The sequence below is a fragment of the Rhinatrema bivittatum genome, chromosome 15 (genome assembly GCF_901001135.1).
Source record: "Rhinatrema bivittatum chromosome 15, aRhiBiv1.1, whole genome shotgun sequence".
Lineage (NCBI taxonomy): Eukaryota > Metazoa > Chordata > Amphibia > Gymnophiona > Rhinatrematidae > Rhinatrema > Rhinatrema bivittatum.
This window is the reverse complement of record NC_042629.1, coordinates 41,108,118-41,131,901: the sequence shown is the minus strand read 5'-3', so window position 1 is coordinate 41,131,901 and position 23,784 is coordinate 41,108,118. Positions and strand designations below refer to the sequence as shown.

At 46.1% G+C, this 23,784-nt stretch overlaps 1 protein-coding gene across 4 annotated transcripts in view; it reads left to right on the top strand.

Moving 5' to 3' along the window:
- The window catches only part of LSAMP (limbic system associated membrane protein), a 1,673,925-nt gene that overhangs the window by 635,659 nt on the left and 1,014,482 nt on the right, over window positions 1-23,784 (top strand). For 3 of the 4 annotated variants that reach the window (XM_029577932.1, XM_029577930.1, XM_029577928.1), the window contains exon 1: window positions 23,096-23,354. In XM_029577932.1, the coding sequence (XP_029433792.1) occupies window positions 23,200-23,354 (155 nt within the window). In that variant the 5' untranslated portion in view covers window positions 23,096-23,199. Of the gene's footprint in view, window positions 1-23,095; window positions 23,355-23,784 lie in introns of those variants that run through there. The other variant, XM_029577931.1, reaches the window with a different exon arrangement.

Here is a 23,784-nt window from a genome sequence, read left to right as displayed (position 1 = left end):
GGTACGGAGGGCGCGGCCACGCCCCTAGACCGCCCCGGGCCGTAGCCACGCCCCCGTACCCGCCCCCAAAACGCTGCCGACACGCCCCCTAAACGCCGCAACGACAGGGCCCGCCCCCGACACGCCCCCCTCGGAGAACCCCGGGACTTACGCGAGTCCCGGGGCTCTGCGCGCGCCGGTAGGCCTAGGTAAAATAGGCTCACCGGCGCGCAGGGCCCTGTTCGCCTAAATCCGCCCGGATTTGGGCGGATTTAGGCGAGCAGGGCTCTGAAAATCTGCCCCTAAATCTTGAAAACTCAACAGCGTGCTATAGTCTGGCATAAAAAACTGATACAAGTACCAGTCTCACACGGGCCGCCATGAGGTGGGAACTGCAGCAGCGCTGGTAGCGAGCCTCCTCTTCTTGAGTCGCCACAAAGTAGAATCCACAGTGGCTCTGCTGCAAACACTGTTCCTCTTCTGCACATAGCCGATGCTCCCCCCCCCCCCCCCCCCCTTCCTGCCTGCGTGGCTCCGGCAACATTTTTCTTCTGGGGCCACGCAGGCAGGAAGGAGGAGGAGCACCTGGAGGTTTGGAGGTGACTTGTTTTCTTTGGGCCTTGGTGAGATGAGCTGCAGCACAGTTTCGCCGATCTTCCTGCTGTGCGTGGCCGTGAGAAAACTTGTGAATGACTACGCACGCATGCAGCTTAGAGGGAACAGTGTCTTGCACATAGCATAGGAACATCACACTTCCCTCCTCGGCCGCTGGTGGGATGAGGTCCATCGGCAGCTACATGGGCCCTCGCTCTGTCGGCCATCAGCACCCCCCCATATTGCCCCCCCCCTCCTCGGTGTGCCACTGACTTTATTATCTGATTTAGAATGAACAAGTTACACTTGGTGCAGTAAATCAAAAAACTATTGTTGAGACATGTTACAGAGTTAGAGCACAAATCTGCAGGTTATCCTGGGGCCCATGACAAATGACAGGTTCAATCCACCGCTATTGTTAATGAAAGAAAAAAGTGGGAATGCCACTGGATTTCTGCTACACTAATAAATGAACAACACTATCTTTAGCATTGGTGTCCCTGTGTATTTTTTGTCTTTTATTAACATGGTACACAGAGCCATGCCTTAAGACCATGCAGATTCTGACTGGCTGATGTGTGAGTCTGCCAAAGCCAGCTGCAGGGAATCCAGAGCTGCAGCTCCGCTGGTTTCAGAATAGCTAGCACTAGTTACCCTGCAAGCCAGCTGCGGGAGATGCATAACCTGCTGTGGCGGGTCTGTGGCCAGCATGGTGAGATCCATGGCCCAAACTCAGTGGCTAGCCGCATGTTAGGCCCTTTTGCCTCCTCCGTTCCCACAACAGCCACCTTACAGTCTCCTGTACTTACAATAGCCCCCCTCCTGTTCTCTATTCAATCCCCAGCCAAAAACAAAAATTAATCACATCTTAGCTTAAAAGTGCTTTATGAAATAAATAATAATAAGCCTGTCCCTGTCAAAAGGTGGAAGATTTTGTGGCTCTCACCCAGAATGGATGGGTTCAGAGCTTCCAGAATATGCACCCACAGATGATGACAGAGGTGAGACCGAGATGAAGCTGGCAGAACAGTGTGTCAGCAGCAGGCCAGGTGCTTAAGTGGCGGCTCGTATGTGCAGTCACACACCACGCTCTCTCCCTTCAGCTGTCTGTCTGACATTTTCTGGCAGAGCAGTAGGCGCGGGGTGGGGGAGAGGGAGGAGGGAGGTCAGTGGCACCTTCTCTGCGATCGTCTCCTGGGCTTTCTAATGCAGTTGCAAGTTCCTTTTACCAACAAATAAAAATCCCATGAAACATGTGAGATCTCTCAAATGTTATTTACACAAATAGAATAATAAACCAGGCTTTAAAACAGAGAGTGAGGGGCAGTATGTCTGGGGAATGGAAAGGCATTCTATTGAAAAATATGGGCAAGACTATATAACGTGTGTAGAGATATTTGAGGAGAATGCGTAGTTGGTTTAGTGGTTAGTGAACCTTGGATCAGTAGAACTCAAAGAAACCTCTAAGTTCCATTCTTGTTCTCCTACTGATGTTCTCTGGGACTTAAGTTTATCCGTCTGCAACTGGGTAATACTGCTGATAATGTTCCTTCTCCCCTGTGGAAGCTGATCCAGGATCAGGCACCACAAAAGGCAGAGCTGGTGCTTACATTAGGCAAGCTATGTGGTCGCCTAAAGCACCTAGATTTTGGAGGTGGCAAACTCCCACCAGCATGAGGTCCAGAGGGGGTGCTGTACCAGAGCCAATACTGCCAAAGAAGGGAGCACTGTCCTGGAGCCACTGCCATGGGTAGGAAGGAACGCTGTGCTGGAGCTGCTGCCAATAGGTACTTTGGGGGGGGGTGATTGAATGACCTAAGATTTGCCTGGATTGCCAAATAGGCTTGCATCGGCCTTGACAACTGGTAGCTAGATTTACCATTCCAGAAGTTTCTGTATGTATGTTTAAGTATCACAGCCCTAAAGCACATTGGGATCCCTTGTGGATGAATGGCATGACCCAGATGCAAGCTGCTATTATTTTGACAGCTGGCAAGAGTACTAAAAATGGGAGGACCCTCAAAATGGTTTTGGCCCTTCTTAATACACAAATAGGTTTGAAACTGCAATCTACGTGCATTATTTTCCTTCCCTTTCCTAAACACGCTTCTCCCCATCCCTGGAACATCATCACCTAATGAGGCTAAAGGTCTGTGCAGTATGGAATTCTTCTTATACTTGGAGCCTTCTAAAGGACGAGTAATTTTCAGACACCCCTTTTACCCAGATAAAGCAGTGTTTACCTACGAAATTGGCTTTTGAAAATTGTCTTCCCACTCATGTTTAAAAAAAAAAAAAAAAAAGTTGAACATTAGAGGCCATGCTGAAATGCATGTTATGCTTCATTGTTAAACTGGAAATCAGGTAATCAGCCTGTAAATAATCTCCATGCAATACTAGATAAAATTTGCAAGGCTGGGATTTTTGAATAAACAAACTGTTTTTGGATTGACAGAATTTAACCTCACCCTCCTCACCCCACCCTACCAATTGATGTGATTTGGGTATGACATTGTTAGCGAAAGTCAGATGCACATAAGGCATTTGTACCCTCAAGACTGGTGCCCCAGTGGTGGTGACCTGAAAGTGTATGGGCTCATAAGATTTTCCAGAAAGCAAACAGCAAGTATCCAAAATGATTAAAGGAACAGAGTCAATGAAAAGGATATTTTTCAGAACTGAAGGTGGCATTGGACACATTTCCACTGTTTCACCTTCCTCCCTCCCTCCCCCCCTGCCCCCCAGCAATGCAGAATCTGTGGGAAGGATTGTGTTTGTAGCACTTGGTAATGCCATTCCATCTATATTCCGTTTTCCCGTCAGCCATCATATATGAATATATTGCTTGCTGACTGGTATTGAATGGAAATGTATTATTCTAACATGCTTATCTTGTATCATACCATACTGCAAGCCTGCAAATTCCCCAGTGATGGAAAGGCCTGATACTTCCTGGCTAATTTTACCCGAGAGCACCTACGCAGCCACTTTCAGAGAGCCTCTTTCTGTAATGGGCGAATAACTGTGTTAATTCTGTTTCCCTGTTTGCAGTGCATGGAATAGGGAATGCACAAATCTGCTGGAGCACACTTAGCCAGTATGGACCATCTTGTTTTATTGCTTTTTTTTTTTTTTAATGCATTCATAACTTACAATATTTATCTGGTATGGTATTTACCTATTTGTCTGGTACGGTAACTCTACATCACAGGATCCTTCTATATCCAGTTTAAATGCTCTGCTAACATGTGATCAGTCTAAACAGAATGAATCTGTGGAAGCTCCACAGTTTCCCAGGGTTATCTTTATTCTCCTTTCCTCTTATTGAGCCCCAGCACCCCCATGCTAGTCTGTATGCAATCATTTGTGCTTCACTCAGGAAAAATATCCTTTCTTGCCCCAAAAATTTGAGGAAATAGCAGACTCGCTCTTTCTGTTTCTTAAAACTTCCCCAAAGACCGGATGTACCAAACATTTTTCCCATAGACACAACATGGGAAAAATCCTTCAGTATATCTGGCCTCAAATCTGAATTTTTTTTTCAATAATACCATTAATCTTAGAAACTTTTCCAATTAAATTTATGAAGTAGGGTGGTTGCTATGTTGCTACACTTGGATATGTAGAGAGAAATATCAACAAACTTGTTATAGATGATACTTTTTATTGCACTAAATATACCGGTAACTAGATTTTGAGAGCTTTGTTTGTTCTGCAGTAAGATGATAAAAGGAGCATAGCCGAGAAAAGATAGTAAAACAATTTATTAAAAGTGTGGCGGGAAGGAGGCTGCTGCTACTGTGGTGACTTCTTCTGGCATAAGAGCAGCAGTGATGATGGAGAATTCCATTTTGGACATTTCCCCTCCAGCCCTCAACTAGCAAAAGTATGCAAGCCTCCCGGGGTCAGGGTTTAATGTAGGAGAAAATCAGGTGGAGGGCGAAAGTGCTGTAAATAGGAATATATTCTGGATAGCTGTGGGAGCTCATCCTTTGGCACAGGGGCAGAATCTTTGGAGTTGAGTCTGCATATTTTGGGATCAACTCCCAAGGCACCTCCCTCTTTGGAAAACTGAGGATTTGATCTGGGTCCTGCTCAGGAGCTTCTAGAAATGGCAGCTTGGCATCCCACAATGCAAGACGCTGTTCTGTGATGGAGTCCTTCTCACTGTTTAGTTATTCCATTTCACTTTTTTTTTTTCCTAAATAGAAATGTCAGAATCACAAAAAACAAAAGACCTCCTCTTTCCTGTTGCCCATGCTATCATAGAGCAGGTGCTAAAACTGACCCTCTCTTCTTCAGAGAATTAAAAAAAACCCCCGCAACTGCAGCCGTTCATTTCATGAGACTACCCTTCTAATGGTCCTGGGCATGCCAGACCTATTACTGGGTGCCGTTGATGCCGTAACTAGTCAGCAGAAAACAAGTGGACATGATTTTGGAGGAAGAAGGGGATGGGTAGATGTAATGATAATAGACTTTGATCCAGGGACTTAAGCTTCTCTCCATGTTTGGAGATGGGATGTGAATTATTGTTTCGCTATCCTGCAGCACTGGTTACAGATGCACAATGGATTTTTTCTTTTTTTTTAAGTTTGGCTATAGTTGGGTTTTCAGCATTTCCACAATAAATATTCATGAGATACATTTGCATATACCGAGTGTCTAGGGAATGCAAAGATACCCCCTGGATATTCTGCAAGCCCAACTGGCTATGGGGTTTCGACATTGGGTTTCGTAAACTCTGCCCTGAGACACCTATAATGCCTTCAGCTCCAGCACAGTGTTTAAGTGCAAGCCAGTCGCACAACTATAGAAAGGTTACACAATATGCATCCTATGGAAGAGGTTGTCAAACTTTTTTTTTTCAGGATCAGAGGAAGAAAAACACTTAATCCTCATGACCTAAATAATATTATCTGATTTGTGTTTTCATAAAATAAAGATGAAGGGCAAGAATTGTTAGCATTAATCATTTCATGCCAAGTAACAATATATAAAAGTAGTCATTAATATTACTTGTAAACCATTTTATGCAGTGTATAAAGTAAATATGGTAAAGGTTATTTCACTTATGTTTAATGTGACAGGGGTACTGCCAGTTCCTGATTAAGATTGAAGTGCTGTCCACACTTAAAGTTAGTTCTTCTTTCTCTCTCCCACTCTCTCTTCACCTTACACCCTCCCTTTTCCTTCTCCATACTACTTATTCTACCCCAGTACCCAGCTCCCATCACTCACTAACACCTCCTTCCCCAGTTCCCATTCCATAATCTTACTACATCCGCAGCCCCCATTGCTCACGCTCATACTCCTTCCCCAGCCCTCATTGCTCACTCTCATACTCCTTCCCCAGCCCCCATTGTTCTCTCTCATACTCCTTCCCCAGCCCCCATTGTTCTCTCATACTCCTTCCCTGGCTCCCATTGTTCTCTCTCATACCCCTTACCCAGCCCCCATTGCTCACTCATACCCCTTACCCAGCCCCCATTGCTCACTCATACCCCTTCTCCAGCCCCCATTGCTCACTCATATCCCTTCCCCAGCCCCATTACTCACTCATACTCCTTCCCCAGCCTCCATTGCTCACTCGCATACTCCTTCCCCAGCCTCCATTGCTCACTCATATCCCTTCCCCAGCCCCCATTGCTCACTCATACCCCTTCCCCAGCCCCCATTGCTCACTCGCATACTCCTTCCCCAGCCTCCATTGTTCACTCATACCCCTTCCTCAGCCCCCATTGTTCCCCCTCATACTCCTTCCACAGCCCCCATTGTTCTCTCTCATACTCCTTCCCCAGCCCCCATTGTTCATACATACCCCTTCCCCAGCCCCCATTGTTCTCTCATTCTCCTTCCCCAACCCCCATTGTTCACTCATACCCCTTCCCCAGCCCCCATTGTTCTCTCTCATACTCCTTCCCCAGCCCCATTGTTCTCTCTCATACTCCTTCTCCAGCCCCCATTGTTCACTCATACCCCTTCCCCAGCCCCCATTGTTCTCTCTCATACTCCTTCCCCAGCTCCAATTGCTCACTTTCATACCCCTTCCCCAGCCCCCATTGCTCACTCATGCCCCTTCCCCAGCCCCCATTGTTCACTCTCATTCCCCTTCCCCAGCCCCCATTGCTCATTCTATGCCTGTTTCCCGAACCCTGTTGTTCACTCACACCCCATCTCCAGCCCCGTTGCTCACTCTCATACTCCATCCTCATTCCTCATTGTTCAGTTGCATCCTCTTCCCAAGCCCCCAATTCTCATTCTCACACCCCTTCCCAAACCCTCATTACTCATTTTCATACCCCTTTGTAAACGCACTGCACATCCTTACACCCTCTCATCCAGCTTCATTATTTACTCTCTCCAATGCTCATAGCTCTCACCCACTTTTCATCATATGATGCCTGTGCACTCATGCCTCTTGGCAGTTACCAGGCCACTCACCCTTCCTGGGAGATGCTGCGGGCCTGGGAGTCCTTGTACCTCCTCCAAACCCTGTAAGGCAGCTGGAAAAGGGCTCAGAGACAGGAAAGAGCCATGACCCAGTCATGGTCAGGCCACAACCCATTACTGGGTTATAGCCCTGAGTTTGAAAACCACTATGACACCAGTAAGGAGAAGATAAAATCTGTTAAAAATATAGTAAGTGTGTTAAAAAAAAATATGCATGCAGAAATTACACTGTGGTTCATACAAAAAAAGGTCATGTGCTTGTTCTTAATATATTGGATACAAAGAATTCTAGGTCTGAACATAAAACTCTAATGGGATTATTTATGCTTTGTTGTTAGTCCAATAGAAACTCTAAATGACTTTATTAAAAGCCTGTCTTTTTAATTGATGTAGATTCTTACCTTCTGCAAAAATTCCTTATTTTCTCTGCTTTCTAAAGAGAACATATGAACATAGGTTTGACCCAGTATGGCAATTCTTAAAGTCCATCAAGCCCAGTATCCTATGTCCAACAGTAGCCAAGCCATGTCACAAGGTACCTGGCAAGATCCCAAGGGAGTAGATAGTTTACAAGCTGCTTATACCTAGAATAGGGATGTGAATCGGTTTTTGACGATTTGAAAAAATCGTCCGATATTTTTTAAATCGTCAAAAATCGTTAGAGTGCGCGATACAATAGAAATTTTCCCGATTTATCGTAAAAAATCGTTACTTCCGTTAGTGTCCACTAACGGGAGTTTTTTGGGGGGAGGGCGGGAAAACCGGCACACCAAAACATCCCCTAAACCCACCTCAACCCACCCACCCGACCCTTTAAAAATGACCCCTTAGCTTCCCCCACCCTAACCCACCCACCCGACCCTTTAAAAATGACCCCTTAGCTTCCCCCACCCTCTCGATCCCCCCAAAACATTTTAAAATTACCTGGTGGTCCAGTGGTGGTCCCGGGAGCGATCTCCCATTCTCGGACCGTCGGCTGCCACTCATAAAGATGGCGCCGATGGCCCTTTGCCCTTACCATGTGACGTCACATGGTAAGGGCAAAGGGCCATTGGCGCCATCTTTATGAGTGGGAGTCGATGGCCCCCACTGGACCTGGTGGTCCAGTGGGGATGCGGGGAGCAATCTCCCGCTCTCAGGCCATCGATTGCGCTAATAAAAATGGCGCCGATGGCCCTTTGCCCTTAACATGTGACAGGGTGTCTGTGCCATTGGCCGGCCCCTGTCACATGGTAGGAGCACTGGATGGTCAGCGCCATCTTTAAAAATGGCGCGGGCCATGGCTGGCCATCCATTGCTCCTACCATGTGACAGGGGCCGGCCAATGGCATGGATACCTTGTCACATGGTAAGAGCAAAGGGCCATCGGCGCCATTTTTATTAGTGGCAGTCGATGGCCTGAGAGCGGGAGATTGCTCCCCGTGCCCCCACTGGACCACCAGGTAATTTTAAAATGTTTTTGGGGGGGTCGGGAGGGTGGGGGAAGCTAAGGGGTCGATTTTTAAAGGGTCAGTGGGGTTTTTTTTTTATCGGGCCATCAGCGCCTTTTTTATTAGTGGCATCAAAATGGCGCCGATGGTCCGAGAGCGGGAGATCGGTCCCAGGGCTTCCACTGGACCACCAGGTACTCATAAAAAGTTTTGGAGGGGTTCGGGAGGGTGGGGGAAGGTAAGGGTTTAGTTTTAAAGGGTCGGGGTGGGTTTAGGGGTTGTTTCGGTGTGCCGGTTTTCCCGGCCTCCCCCCAAATAGAGTGTATCGCGCACTCTAACAATTTTTGACGATTTAAAAAATATCGGACGATTTTTTAAATTGTCAAAAAACGATTCACATCCCTAATTTCGAGTGGCATGGTGTTCCATAGTACGGGACCAGCCAGTGACAGTGCTCTTTCCCTTACTTGCGTGAGATGTGCTGATTTGACAGAGGGGACAGTTAGTAGAGCTTTATTTGCAGATCTCAGGTTTCTTTGTGGTACATGCACACACAGTGCCATGTTAAGCCAGTCGGCTTTTTCATCGTGGATTAGTTTATGGATTATACAAAGTGCCTTATATTGCATTCTTTGTTCAATTGGAAGCCAGTGGAGTTCAGCAAGTGTTCCTGTAATGTGGTCACTCTTTTTTTTGCCAGTCAAAATTCTGGCAGCGGAATTTTGCAATATTTGCAGGGGCTGAATTGTAGATTGAGGTAATCCTAAAAGCAGGGAGTTACAATAATCTGTGCTTGCGAATATCATTGCTTGTAGAACTGTGCGAAAATTGTTAATTGTGAGTAGAGGTTTTAGTCTTCTCAGGATCATTAGTTTTGCATAACCTTCTTTTATTTTCTGTGAGATGTGTTGTTTCATGTTTAGCTCAGGGTCAATTATTACTCCTAGATTCCTAACTTTTATTGCTAACTCAGCGGTTTGAATATTTTTGATTGTGAATGTTAGTTGTGTGTGGTGTGTCTCAGACTCCCTACCTCAACATTTTCAAGAACAGCTCCAAACCCTAGTCAATAAGGGTTTTGAGGCAGGCAAGCATGAGATCAGAACATCTTATGACATCTTTGATACCTCTACTAGAGTATCTGCAGCTGCTATTTCGGCAAGAAGGTGGGCCTGGCTCAAGTCTTCCTACCTTCGCCCTGAAGTACAAGACAGGTTGTCCGACCTGCCTTGTGTCGGTGATAATCTGTTTGGCGAAGAGATTCAACGAACGGTGGCAGAACTAAAGGACCATCATGAGACCCTAAGACAGCTCTCTCTGATGCTGTCCGACTATTCTTCTAAACAGCCCTTCAGGAAGGAGTCTTAAAAAGTCCTTCTTCCGCTCGAAGAAGTCTTATCCACCACCAACCAGATCCCATGCCACGAGACCTTTTCAAAAAGCACAGTCTCGTCAAACACGAAAACAAAAACCACAAGCAGCTCCTCAACCAGGGCCTGCTTCAGGTTTTTGACTTCCACCTAGAAAGCAACAGCCAGATTCCACTGCCACACATACCAGTGGGAGGTCGATTGTGCCACTTCCACAACATATCGCACTCAATCATCTCAGACCAATGGGTATTGGCAATAGTTGCTCAGGGTTACCATCTGAACTTTATCTCCGTGCCCCCGGACTCCCCACCTCTGCCAATGTAGAGAACATCCGGTCACTCCATTCTTTTGGATCAAGAGGTCTCCCTCCTTCTCCAGTCCAACACAATAGAACCCGTACCATACTCTCAACATGGCCTAGGGTTCTATTCCCGGTACTTTCTAATCCCCAAAAAATCGGGAGGCGTTCGTCCTATTCTGGACCTACGGGTTCTCAACAAGTACCTCCTGTGAGAGAAGTTCAAGATGGTCACCTTGGGCTCACTTCTTCCTCTTCTACAAAGAGGAGACTGGCTCTGCTCTCTGGACCTCCAGGATGCATACACTCATATTGCGATAACTCCATCTCATCGCAAATACCTGAGGTTTCTAGTAGGCCCCAAGCACTATTAATACTGAGTGCTTCCATTCGGCCTAGCGTCTGCGCCACGAGTCTTAACAAAATGCCTTAGTTGTTGCAGCCTTCCTCAGGACTCAAGGTGTTCACGTCTACCTCTATCTGGACTGGTTAGTCAGGGCTCGCACTCAGCAAGCTGCTCTGTCGTCCCTCAATCTAACCTTACACACCTTAATTTCATTAGGATTTCTCGTCAACTACGACAAATCCTATTTAGTCCCATCTCAAACCTTGTCGTTCATTGGGGCAGACTTGGACACCTTGCAGGCAAAGGCTTTCCTGCCTCGACAGCGTGCACAAACTTTCGTGTCTCTTGCTCACCATCTGCAGTCTCAGCACTCTGCGACCGCACGTCAATTTCTCATCCTTCTGGGACACATGGCATCCTCAGTCCACGTCACACCAATGGCCCTCTTGGCCATGAGAGTCATGCAGTGGACTCTAAGGTCTCAATGGACTCAAAGCACTCAGCCCCTGTCGTCCTTTGTCCACGTCACCGACTCACTCCGTCTGTCTCTCGCCTGGTGGAACACTCAGAACAATCTCCTCCAGGGTTTGCCCTTCCAGACTCCAAGCCCTCAAGTCATGCTCACCACCGACGCTTCCAACCTTGGCTGGGGAGCCCATGTGGCCAATCTGCAAACACAAGGATCGTGGTCTCCAGAGGAAGCCAAACACCAAATAACTTTCCTGGAACTTCGAGCAATCAGATATGCTCTCAGGGCTTTTCAGGATCGCCTCTCAAATCAAGTCATCCTGATTCAGATGGACAACCAGGTGGCCATGTGGTACATCAACAAACAGAGAGGCACAGGCTCCTTCCTTCGGTGTCAGTAAGCTGCACAGATTTGGGCGGAAGCTCTCTCCCACTCGATGTACCTCAGGGCCACCTACTTGCCAGGAGTGGACAATGTGTTGGCAGACAAGCTGAGTCTCGTCTTTCAACCGCATGAGTGGTCTCTCAATCCCTCGGTAGCAAACTCCATCTTCCAACAATGGGGAGCTCCTCGGATAGACCTATTTGCGTCTCCTCAAAACTGCAAAGTAGAGAACTACTGCTCTCTCATTTGCAGCAAACACTCTCAACCCAGAGACGCATTCTCCCTTTCATGGGCAACCGGTCTGCTCTACGCATTCTTTCCACTTCCTCTTCTCTCAAAGACTCTCGTGAAGTTATGTCAGGACAAGGGAACCATGATCCTGATAGCACTTCACTGGCCATGCCAAGTGTGGTTTCCAATACTTCAGGATCTCTCCATCCGCTGGCACGTTCCTTTGGGAAAGGACCCACTTCTGATCACTCAAAACGACGGGTGCCTATGCCATCCCAATCTTCAAGCCTTGTCCCTGACAGCATGGATTTTGAAAGGCTAATCCTTCATTTTGAAAGGTTAATCCTTCAGTCACTTAACCTCTCTGAACCAGTTTCCCGTGTCTTGATTGCTTCACGGAAGCCTTCCACGAGAAAAGCTTACTCTTACAAATGGTGCTCTTCTCAGTCCCTTGACCCCTTTTCCTGTCCAATCCCGAAGTTTCTGGACTATCTCTGGCATCTCTCAGAGTCAGGTCTTAAGACTTCTTCCATCAGAATGCATGTCAGTGCTGTAGCCGCCTTCCATAAAGGTTTATTTATTTATTTATTTGTGTTTTTCTATACCGGCATTCACGGCAGTTCGTATCATGTCGGTTTACATAAAACAAGGGGTGAGCAATACATTATAACGTACATAGCTAAAACGTAAGAGTATACATTACAAAAGTATAACAAGTGCGTAGAAGAAAAAGTTACAATAAAACAGGGGTTATTCTAACTGGGATTAGAGTTAGAGGAGAGATAAAAAGTTTAACAAGAAGTAAAACATTGTAGTGATTGGTTGGTAAAGGTGTCGGGGATGTCCCTATATCGGTACAACCCCTCGTAACACGTTTTCTTAAAGGCTTGCTCCATATCAAGCCACCTTTACGTCCTCCGGCCCCTTCTTGAGACCTTAATCTGGTTTTGGGTCGGCTCATGAAATCACTATTCGAGCCTCTTCACTCTTGTGAACTTCGATATCTCACATGGAAAGTGATTTTCCTTTTGGCTATCACTTCAGCTCGCAGAGTTAGTGAATTACATGCCCTAGTTACCTATCCGCCTTACACTAAACTTCTGCAGGACCGGGCGGTACTCCGCACTCATCCTAAATTCTTACCTAATGTAATTTTGGATTTTCATCTCAATCAATCCATCATACTACCTACCTTCTTTCCCAGGCCCCATGCCAATCCAGGAGAACAGGCTCTGCATACCCTTGACTGTAAATGGGCTCTAGCATTCTACCTAAACTGTACAGCTGCCCACAGGGAAAGCACTCAATTGTTTGTCTCTTTCCACCCTAACAAATTGGGGAAGCCTGTGGGTAAGCAGACTCTCTCCTCCTGGTTGGCGGACTGCATATCCTTTTGCTTTCAGCAAGTGGGCATTCCATTTCAAGACCGTGTTAAAACACACTCTGTGAGGGCCATGGCGACTTCAGTAGCACACCTACGATCGGTGCCACTTCCTGACATTTGCAGGGCTGCCACCTAGAGTTCTCTCCACACCTTTGCAGTCCACTATTGCTTGGACAAAGCCGGAAGACAAGATTCCATCTTCGGCCAGTCTGTCCTTCGTAACTTCTTTACAACGTGATGTACCAACACCCTTCCACCTTCCCGGTGGGGTTCAGGATGTCCTCTACTAAATTCCACCCCATTTCTGTGCCTGTTGCACGCCTTTGGGTATATTTGGTGCATTCCTCAGCTCGGTACTCACCCATATGTGAGGACTACCATCCTGCTTGTCCTGTGAGAAAGCAAATGTTGGTTACCTGTAACAGGTGTTCTCACAGGACAACAGGATGTTAGTCCTCACGAAACCCGCTCGCCGCCCTGCGGTGTTGGGTTCGTAACGTTTTATTATTTTATTTTTTTTCACTGCCTGTAGCTTTTAAATAAGACTGAAGGGGAACCCCTGCTGGCTACAGGGTTAGTGCCATGCTAGGCATGCCCAGTAGGGGCCAGTCAAAGTTCTGGAAACTTTGACAGATGTTTTCTGTGATTGGGCTCCATCCTGATGATGTCACCCACGTGTGAAGACTAACATTTACTTTTTCTCTTATTAGATTTAAATGTATTACCTAGTAACTTCATTGTATGTCCCCTGGTCTTTGTACTTTTCGAAAGAATAAACAACTGATTTATGTTTACTTATTCCATTCCACTCATTATTTTATAGGCCTCTATCATACCTCCCCTGAGCTGTCTCTTCTCCAAGCTGAAGAGTTCCAACCTCTTTAGCCTTTCTTCATCTTTAGTTCCATCCCCTTTATCATTTTGATTGCCCTTCTCTGTATCTTTTCTAATTCTGCTATATCTGTTTTGAGATGTGATGAGAACTGCATACAATACTCCAGATGAGGTCACACAATGGAGCGCTACAGAGGCATTTTGATATTCTCTGTTTTATTCTCCATTCCTTTCCTAATAATCCCTAGCATTTTATTTGCTTTCTTGGCTGCTGCTGCACACTGAGCAAAAGATTTCAATGTATTTTCAGTGATGACCTAGATCCTTTTCCTGAGTGGTGTCTCCTAATGTGGAATCTTGCATTATGTAGCTATAATTTGGGTTACTCTTTCCTAAGGGGCGGATTTTAAAAGCCCTGCTCGCGTAAATCCGCCCGGATTTACGCGAGCAGGGCCTTGCGCGCCGGCGCGCCTATTTTCCATAGGCCTGCCGGTGCGCGCCGAGCCCCGGGACTCACGTAAGTCCCGGGGTTTTTCGAGGGGGGCATGTCGGGGGCGGGGCCGATCGGCGCGGAGTTTTGGGGGCGGGGCCCGGGGGGCGTGGTTTCGGCCCGGGGCGGTCCGGGAGCGTGGCCGCGCCCTCCAGAACCGCCCCCAGGTCGCGTCTCGGCGCGCTAGCGGCCCGCTAGCGCGCGGGGATTTACTTCTCCCTCCGGGAGGCATAAATCCCTCAACAAAGGTAGGGGGGGGGGGTTTAGATAGAGCCGGGGGGGTGGGTTAGATAGAGGAAGGGAGGGGAAGGTGAGGGGAGGGCGAAAGCGAGTTCCCTCCTAGGCCGCTCCGATTTCGGAGCGGCCTTGGAGGGAACGGAGGCAGGCTGCGCGGCTTGGCGTGCGCCGGCTGCACAAAATCGGCAGCCTTGCGCGCGCCGATCCTGGATTTTAGCAGATACGTGCAGCTACGCGCGTATCTTCTAAAATCCAGCGTACTTTTGTTGGCGCCTGGTGCGCCAACAAAAGTACGCGAAGGCGCACTTTTTTAAAATCTACCCCTAAGTGCATCACTTTGCACTTGTCCACATTAAATTTCATTTTCCATTTGCATGCCCTGTTTTCCAGTTTTGCAATGGCCTCTTGCAGTTTCTCACATTCCTCTTGAATAATTTTGCATCATTGACAAATTTGATCATCTCACTTGTCCTTCCCAATTCCAGGTCATTTATAAATATGTTAAAAAGCAGTGGTCCCAGAACAGATTCCTGCAGCACTCCACTATTCACCTTTTCCATTTGGGAAAATTTACCATTTAGCCCTACTCTATGTTTTCTAGCTTTTAACCAGTTGGCAATCCACAGTAGAAAACTGCCCCCATCCCATGATTTTTTAATTTCCTAAGAAGCTTCTTCTGAAGGACTTTGTCTGATGCTTTCTTGAAATCTAGATACACTATATCAACTGGCTCACCTTTATCCACATGAGTATTTACACCCTCAAAAAAGTGTAGCAAATTTGTGAGGCAAGACTTCCCTTGGCTAAATCCATATTGGCTTTGTCCCATTAAACTATGCTTATCTATATGTTAAGCAATTTTGTTCTTTATGATAATTTCTACCATTTTGTCTGTCACAGACTTCAAACTCTCTGGTGTATAGTTTCCTGGATTACCCCTTTACATTGGCAAACCTCCAGTCTTCAGGTACCATAGATGATATTACTGATAGTTTACAAATTTCCAATAGCAGTTCCACAATTTCATTTCTCAGTTCTTTCAGCACTCTGGGATGTATACCATCTGGTCCAGGTGATTTGCTACTCTTTAGTTTGTCAATTTTCCCTAATACATCTTCAAAGATTACTGAGATTTCAGTTCTTCTGAATCATTCACTTTGAATATAATTTCTGGCATGGGTAATCTCTTGTATCTTCCTCAGTGAATACCAAAACAAAGAATTAATTTAGTTTCTCTGCTATGGCTTTGTCATCTCTAAGTGCCCCTTTTACCCCTTGATCATCTAATGGTCCAGCTGACTCCCACTCAGGCTTTCTACCTTGTAACTGAAAACATTTTTATTATGAGTTTTTGCTTCCATGGCAAACTTCTTTTCAAATTCTCTCTTTGCTTTCCTTATCAATACTTTGCATCTGACTTTCCAGTGCTTATGCTGTTTCCTGTTTTCTTCATTTAGATCTCTTTTCCATTTCTTGAAAGATGTTCTTTAAGATATTATAGCCTCTCTTACCTCACCTTTTAACCATGCCGGTAGCCATTTAGCCTTCCTTCCACCTTTTCTAATGTGTGGAATACATCTGGTCTGGGCTTCCATGATGGTATTTTTAAACAATATTCATGCCTGAAGACTGGAGGGTGGCCAATGTAACCCCAATATTTAAAAAAGGCTCCAGGGGCGATCCGGGTAACTATAGACCAGTGAGCCTGACTTCAATGCCGGGAAAAATAGTGGAAACTATTCTCAAGATCAAAATTGTAGAGCATATAGAAAGACATGATTTAATGGGACACAGTCAACATGGATTTTCCCAAGGGAAGTCTTGCCTAACAAATCTGCTTCATTTTTTTGAAGGGGTTAATAAACATGTGGATAAAGGTGAACCGGTAGATGTAGTGTATTTGGATTTTCAGAAGGCGTTTGACAAAGTTCCTCATGAGAGGCTTCTTCGAAAACTAAAAAGTCATGGGATAGGAGGCGATGTCCTTTCGTGGATTACAAACTGGTTAAAAGACAGGAAACAGAGAGTAGGATTAAATGGTCAATTTTCTCAGTGGAAAAGGGTAAACAGTGGAGTGCCTCAGGGATCTGTACTTGGACCTGTGCTTTTCAATATATATATAAATGATTTGGAAAGGAATACGACGAGTGAGATTATCAAATTTGCGGATGATACACAATTATTCAGAGCAGTTAAATCACAAGCAGACTGTGATACATTACAGGAGGACCTTGCAAGAATGGAAGATTGGGCATCCAAATGGCAGATGAAATTTAATGTGGACAAGTGCAAGGTGTTGCATATAGGGAAAAATAACCCTTGCTGTAGTTACATGATGTTATGTTCCATATTAGGAGCTACCACCCAGGAAAAAGATCTAGGCATCATAGTGGATAATACTTTAAAATCGTCTGCTCAGTGTGCTGCAGCAGTCAAAAAAGCAAATAGAATGTTAAGAATTATTAGGAAGGGAATGGTTAATAGAACGGAAAATGTCCTAATGCCTCTGTATCGCTCCATGGTGAGACCGCACCTTGAATACTGTCTACAATTCTGGTCGCCGCATCTCAAAAAAGATATAGTTGCGATGGAGAAGGTACAGAGAAGGGCAACCAAAATGATAAAGGGGATGGAACAGCTGCCCTATGAAGAAAGGCTGAAGAGGTTAGGGCTGTTCAGCTTGGAGAAGAGACGGCTGAGGGGGATATGATAGAGGTCTTTAAGATCATGAGAGGTCTTGCATGAGTAGATGTGACTTGGTTATTTTACACTTTCGAATAATAGAAGGACTAGGGGGCATTCCATGAAGTTAGCAAGTAGCACATTTAAGACTAATCGGAGAAAATTCTTTTTCACTCAATGCACAATAAAGCTCTGGAATTTGTTGCCAGAGGATGTGGTTAGTGCAGTTAGTATAGCTGGGTTCAAAAAAGGTTTGGATAAGTTCTTGGAGGAGAAGTCCATTAATGGCTATTAATCAATTTTACTTAGGGAATAGCCACTGTTATTAATTGCATCAGTAGCATGGGTTCTTCTTAGTGTTTGGGTAATTGCCAGGTTCTTGTGCCCTGGTTTTGGCCTCTATTGGAAACAGGATGGTGGGCTTGATGGACCCTTGGTCTGACCCAGCATGGCAATTTCTTATGTTCTTATGCCTGAGCTAAACTCTTAACCTTTGCAGTTGCTCCTTTCTCATGTGTTGCCTTTTGTCCTTAATAGGAAGGTCAGTTCACTCTGCACAGGTACTGGTCTTATCACCTAGTTTAGGTAATCGTGTACCATCCAGGTGTACTGGTAAATAACTTGGCATATGAGATGGATGATCTCAGGATCTGGGTGACCTTAAGGGCAGGGTGGGGTCCTGTGTAGAGATCTCCCTGGATTGTGGATCATTTATACCTAAAGACCCATGGACAGCTGCCTTATGAAAAAAGCCTTGTCCTTTTTTTCATCCCACTGCTCCCTTACAACATCATGGACTTTGAAAAAACTGTCCCCATAAGGAAAGCTCTAAGGTATTCTTCCTGGGAAAATGGGAGTTTACCCTCCTCCACCCCAGAGAAAGCCCCTTGTTCTATCTAAGTATATTCAGGGAATGAAAATAGCACTCCCCCGCCCCCACGATCTGCCACCTGGCAAAAAATCAGTTTTACATTTCTACCCTGAGATTAATCAAGAAAGTGAAATCTCCAGTTTCAGTGATCCATAATTCGCTTTGATGTAGAAGGTGCCCTCTTCACTACCATGCTGCTGCTATAAGAAAAGCTGGAACTCCTGGGTGACCTCCAGTTTCCCCCTGCTTGGTTTACCCATCCCAATTTTTTTATGCGGGCAGCTGCTGCTGATGAAAACCGAATACAAAGCTCAGGGTGTGTTCCCTATGGCTGATGTCATTGCACAGCGAGACAAAGCATGCATTTTCAGATATTGTTTTAGTACAGGCTTCCCTTCATACCCCTTTGAAATAATGTGAGTTTAAATAGTGAATGGAATAAATATGTTAGAGGTGGTTGCACTCACATGCAACTTGAAAGCCATGAATTTTCTGCACAAAGATTTTTGGCACAAGGATAAGGGAATGTTAAATTCCCTAGTGTCTGCATTTGTTGAGGTTAAATTCACATGCCTAGGCTCCTGATGTGTGCACCACGATCTTCTGGCTTCTCTTTATCACCCAGAGGTATCTGCTTCTGAATGATGGCATCCCTTTACTACCACCTAACTGTTTAATTGCAATATTTACAGGTTAATGACATACTATTTATTTGCTCATAATAAGCCCGAACAGGGGGGGGGGGGCAGTAATATAAACAAGGGAGAAATCTTATCAATGTTACCCTGTTAGAAATGATGCAAACCTCATCAGATTCTCATCATTTACAATAGCATCATACCTAGGGTCATGGTATGCCTTTCTGCCAAGTTTGGACCTGCTCGGTGCATGCTAGGGGACTGATGGACAGATTTGCCTTTATTAAGTGCTTTTAACATTTGTTAAAAAGGAGCAAAGGCCAAGAATGTGGGGATTGCTTGGCTTCCCAGAATCTTCACAGTTTGGATATTCTGTCTGACAATCTGCTGCACTTTTATAGGTAGAGAAATCCAGGATGTAAGCTTCAAACTAATTTATGGTAACCAGAATCGTGATGCTTTTCCTAGTTTGCCTCTCTACCCAACTCCTCTCCTGCTCCACTTCCTAGCTGGCCTCATTATCCAAGTCTCTCAACTTGTCTCACTCTACCCCACCACCATCTTCAGCCTTTCCGACTGCCCACCAATCTCCCAGTCTCTCTATATCTCTCACTTTTTGGCTCATGCCCTATTTATCGCTCCCTAAAGGTCCTGATTCTCCTTCCATTTTCCTCTCTCTCACCTTCCCTCCTTGTAAAAAGTCGACAAGGGGAACTCTGGAAATCTACTCCCAGATGTATCATCTCACAGTCAGCTGTTTGGCAGTCATATATTCATTATTATGTTGTCCACAAAATGTGTTTACTTGCATTTTGACTCCAAATAAGCAAACAGAAATGTGTGTCCTTTTTATAAAAAATATTTGGAAAGCATGCAGAGATTTGTTTCTATCTAAAAAAATAAAACATCAGAAACTAATCTAAACAAAACTAAGACTTGAAACAGTGCCATCACAATATTTTCCAAACAAAATTGTAGCTGTGTAGAGTCTTCTCAGAGCTTCCCAATCTGGTTTTCATATTTGTAGCTAAGCAATGATTTTAGTTAACCAATGCTAATATGTTGTGAAGGGGGGTGTGCAATGTACTAATGTTGGTGCACATAATTTCACTAATGTGTTGTTTTCCCTCTTCCATACCACATTGAAAATTGCATACACATAATAATTTAAAACTTTTTTTTTAAATGATGCAGTTTACTGACTGAAAAAAGCTTTTCTATTCCACCTTTGCTGGGTTATTTTTCTCATCATATTGTCTTGGATCTCCTCTGTGATCTTGTCTGTCTTCTCCTACTTCATTCCTGGTTCTCATTTCTGTTACCTTTCTTTCTGTATCTCTTCTCCCGTCTCCATTTCTTTAATCTGTTTCTTTGAAATCTATCTTTCTTTTGTGTCATTTATTTTCTCTTTCTCTCCTCTCCATGTCGTCTTGCATTTTTCATCCATCTCTCCTCTCCATCTCATTCCTATGCTCCATTTATCTCTCACTCAGTATCAGCCCTTCAGCTTCTTTCCCTTTTTAACTTTAATCTCCTTCTTCCACCCCTCTAAGCCATGTTCCCTCTTTGCCTTCCATCTCTTCAACTTTTTCACCCCTCCATTAGTCATCTAAGTCCTCATTCTTCCACTCCTCCTCTGCCACCCTCTCACTTTCTCAGTCCAGTTTTTCCTCTTTCTTTCTGTTCTGTTTCCTTCTTGCTCCACTCATTCACATTGTTCATTTTCTCAGCTGTCACACTTCATTTCCTACTCCATCTTTATCCATCTCATCTCTCCTGTTTCCTCTCCTGATATTATGTTTTACCCTCCTTTCCCTTTCATCCTCCTTCTGCCTTCCTCATCCCATTTTCTACCCCTCATCCAAATCACTCCATTTCCACATCTCCCCATTTCCATTTCTGTTCTTCTGCCCTATCCCTCCATCTTTCACTCTCTCTTCTTATATCTCCACCTCTCATCCTCTGTCCCCATTCCATCTCTCATCTGCTGCTGTTTCTTCTTTTCTGTTTGATTCACACTCCCCTTCTCCCCTCATCCTGATTCCATGTCCTCTCATTTCCATTCCCCTATCTGTTCCCAGGTTTTCTCCCTCTCTCTCCTCCACCTAGGTTCTTCTTGATCCTCTCTTCTCCACCCTCTCACCTTACTATCCATTTTGTCTTTGCTCCTCTCCTTTCCCACCCCTGGTCCTTTTTGCTTCTCTTCAGGGCTTTGACTTCTCTCTCCCCCCACCCCCCTTCCTCTCTTACTCTCCTCAGCCAATCCCCTCTTATACTCTCTCTAGCTGATATCCCTTCTCAAACTCAGCCATTGCACCACCACCACACTGCTGCCAATCAGAATCAGTAGTAGGAGAAGAGTATTGGTGTTGTCAGTTGCCTTTTTGGACGGAACACAGCAATCATGGAAGGGGAGGGGCAGGCAAGCAAATCAGCCATAGTGGCATGGTTTTCACCCTAGTGCACTGTCTTTCTCGTGGTATAGTGCTATTGGTCAAACCCTTTGGCCAGCCTGTAGGTACTTGTGACTGTAGCACTGGCTACCTGAGAAAAATGCAGTCTTTGTTCTTGATGTCAGCTCAGCTGGCTTGCAGGATCTCAAATAGCATGGGGATAAATGGGGGCAGGTTGGCGAGAACATTGTTGCCCTGGGAACAAAGGGAACATTTTTTTTTTACTTTTTAAGCTGGAGTTCTCCATTCAATCTGAGCCCTGGCTCCCTCCCTGTATCCCCTACAATAACCTCTTGCCTTCCTATTTCTTATGCATTTTTTCTTATTTTCATTTATATAGCGCTACAAAGCATACGCAGCACTGTACAGCACGTATCCAAGAGCGTGCCTAGTGCCCTCAGTAGGCTGTACAGTTATCATGCTGTACTTTGTCTCATGGCAGTACCGGTGCAGTCTCATCTTGCTGCTGCTGCTGACACTGTGTGGGAGACTATGAGTACTGCCACGCCGCTCTGCTGTGAGTCAGAGGGAGGGTGTTCGTGTTCCTGATGCCCAGCGGCATTTATTGGGGCCTGTTGGGAGGGGGGGTGCAGCGTCAGCTCTGAGGCATTGCTGATATATGCTTACTGCTCCTACAGTAATTCCGTCTCACTATCGAGACCGCTGTGCACAGAGAGAAAATATAGTGCCTGATCTCCGTGGCAGTTGGGATGGGGAGTGCTTATGGGTTTAGTTTCCATTTTCAAATGAGAACGTGCTAGCAAGGGACCGTAAAGACGAGGTGAGGTGTCAGCACTCAGAACGGCACTTTCTGCCCAGTTGTAACGTCCTGAGCGGCACCTGCCGGGCGAACATTTTCCAGCAACTTCAAAGCAAGCGCACGAGCTCAGCTGTCGGCGAGTGCACAGTAAGGAGGAGACAGACCTGGCATTCACCCACACACACCCACACGCGCGCGCGCGCTTTCTTGCTCTCTCTAGCGTTAACACAGCGCTGGCCTCTTCAATGCTGCCATTGTCTCTGGTCCATTCGACCAAAAAAATAAAAAGGGAGCCCGCCATGAGAGCGGAGGAGAGGGCGAAGAAAAGAAAATCGTTGATTCCTGTTTGGCGAAGGAAAAAAAAGTGAAATTCATGAGGGGAAAACAAATAATCAGACGGCAGGTAGAAATTTTAAAACAGCGGCAGCAAGGAATTTCATTCTTTGAATTAACTTTGGGAGTGCTGGTGCCAAGCTGCCGCCCTCTCCTCCTCCCGCCCCTCGCCTGTGCCCCCTGCCCGGCGCCGGCATAGCTCGCGCAGGAAAGCAGCCAGGCCTCAGATGAAGCTGTTGTCGTGACAACCTGAAGGCGCGTTGGGCTTCTGGGAGCAGGCCCCACTGCTGTGGGCGGGGGGCACAAGTGCAAAGCAGTAGGACTTAGGAAAAGGGGGATTTGAGGGGGGGGGGAGGGAAGAGGGTGCACTGTTGGGGACGGCTGCTTTGTGTTTGGAATGAGGGGGTTTCTCCCCCTATCCCTTAATTCCTCCCAGCGCAGTCGGTGCTTTCAGCTTCTGTTTCACCAGTCGGATCCTCCTCTCTCTCCTCCTTCCTCCCTCCCTCCCCTCTCTCTCTCTCCAGCTGCCTGGGAAAGTGGGTTAGTAAAGCAGCACATCGTGCAGCTCAGATACAGACCCACTGCTGGAAGTGCAGCACGGCAGCGACACCATTCACTTTGTACACTGCACTGGGATTGTTCTTCATTTGGCTTTATCTCCCTCCTGCTCCTCCTTCCCTTCTCTGGCTCCTTGTATCACTTTTTGTTTTCTTCAGACCAAGCTTGTGAGGAAACCACCTCCCACCCCACCAAACTGGAAAGAAATAATAATAAAAAAACAACCTTCCTCTCTGTCCCTGGTGTTTGATTTTAAAAACAAACTAAAGTACCTGTAAACAACAATTTTTGGTGGGTTTGTGTGCCAGCGCATTATTTTTTTCTTTTTTTTTTTCTTGGTTTTTGCTTTTTCTTTTGTGTGTGTGAAATTGGTCACTCGTCACTCATCCGTGAACTGAGACCATGGTCGGGAGGGCGCCTCAGGACTGGAACCAGCTGTACCGGGTCCTACTCAGATTGCTCTGCCTTCTCCCCACAGGGCTGCCGGTCCGCAGCGTGGATTTTTCCCGGAGCACCGACAACATCACTGTCCGACAGGGGGATACAGCCATCCTCAGGTAGGGGGCAGTACGCCGGCTTTCTACAGTCATACATTTCGTCGACTCTGCATGCCGCCGCCACTTGCCGGGCACTGGGCTTGCAGTGGGTGCGCGCGCGAGGGAGACAGGGGCATTTCTCGCCGCTGGCACCGAAGTGAGAGAAAACTCGTTGTGCGACTTGGTCCCTGGTGGGGAGGTTAATGCAGGTCTGCGTGCTGGCTCGGTTGCGCAGCGGGTGGGTGTCCGCTGCCTTTTGGGAGGAAAAAGTAGCTGGGAGGGTGGCTCTTTGCGCATTATGGAAAGTTACAGCTTGATTTAACTGTTTGTGCAGTTTAATTCCCCTTCTTTTTTTTTTTCTTTTAACCAATGAGCTTGTTTGATTGCATTTGCTCCCTCGTGGGTGCTTGTTGCAGTAAGCATCAACAACTTGAAAAATCTAAGCGAGGGA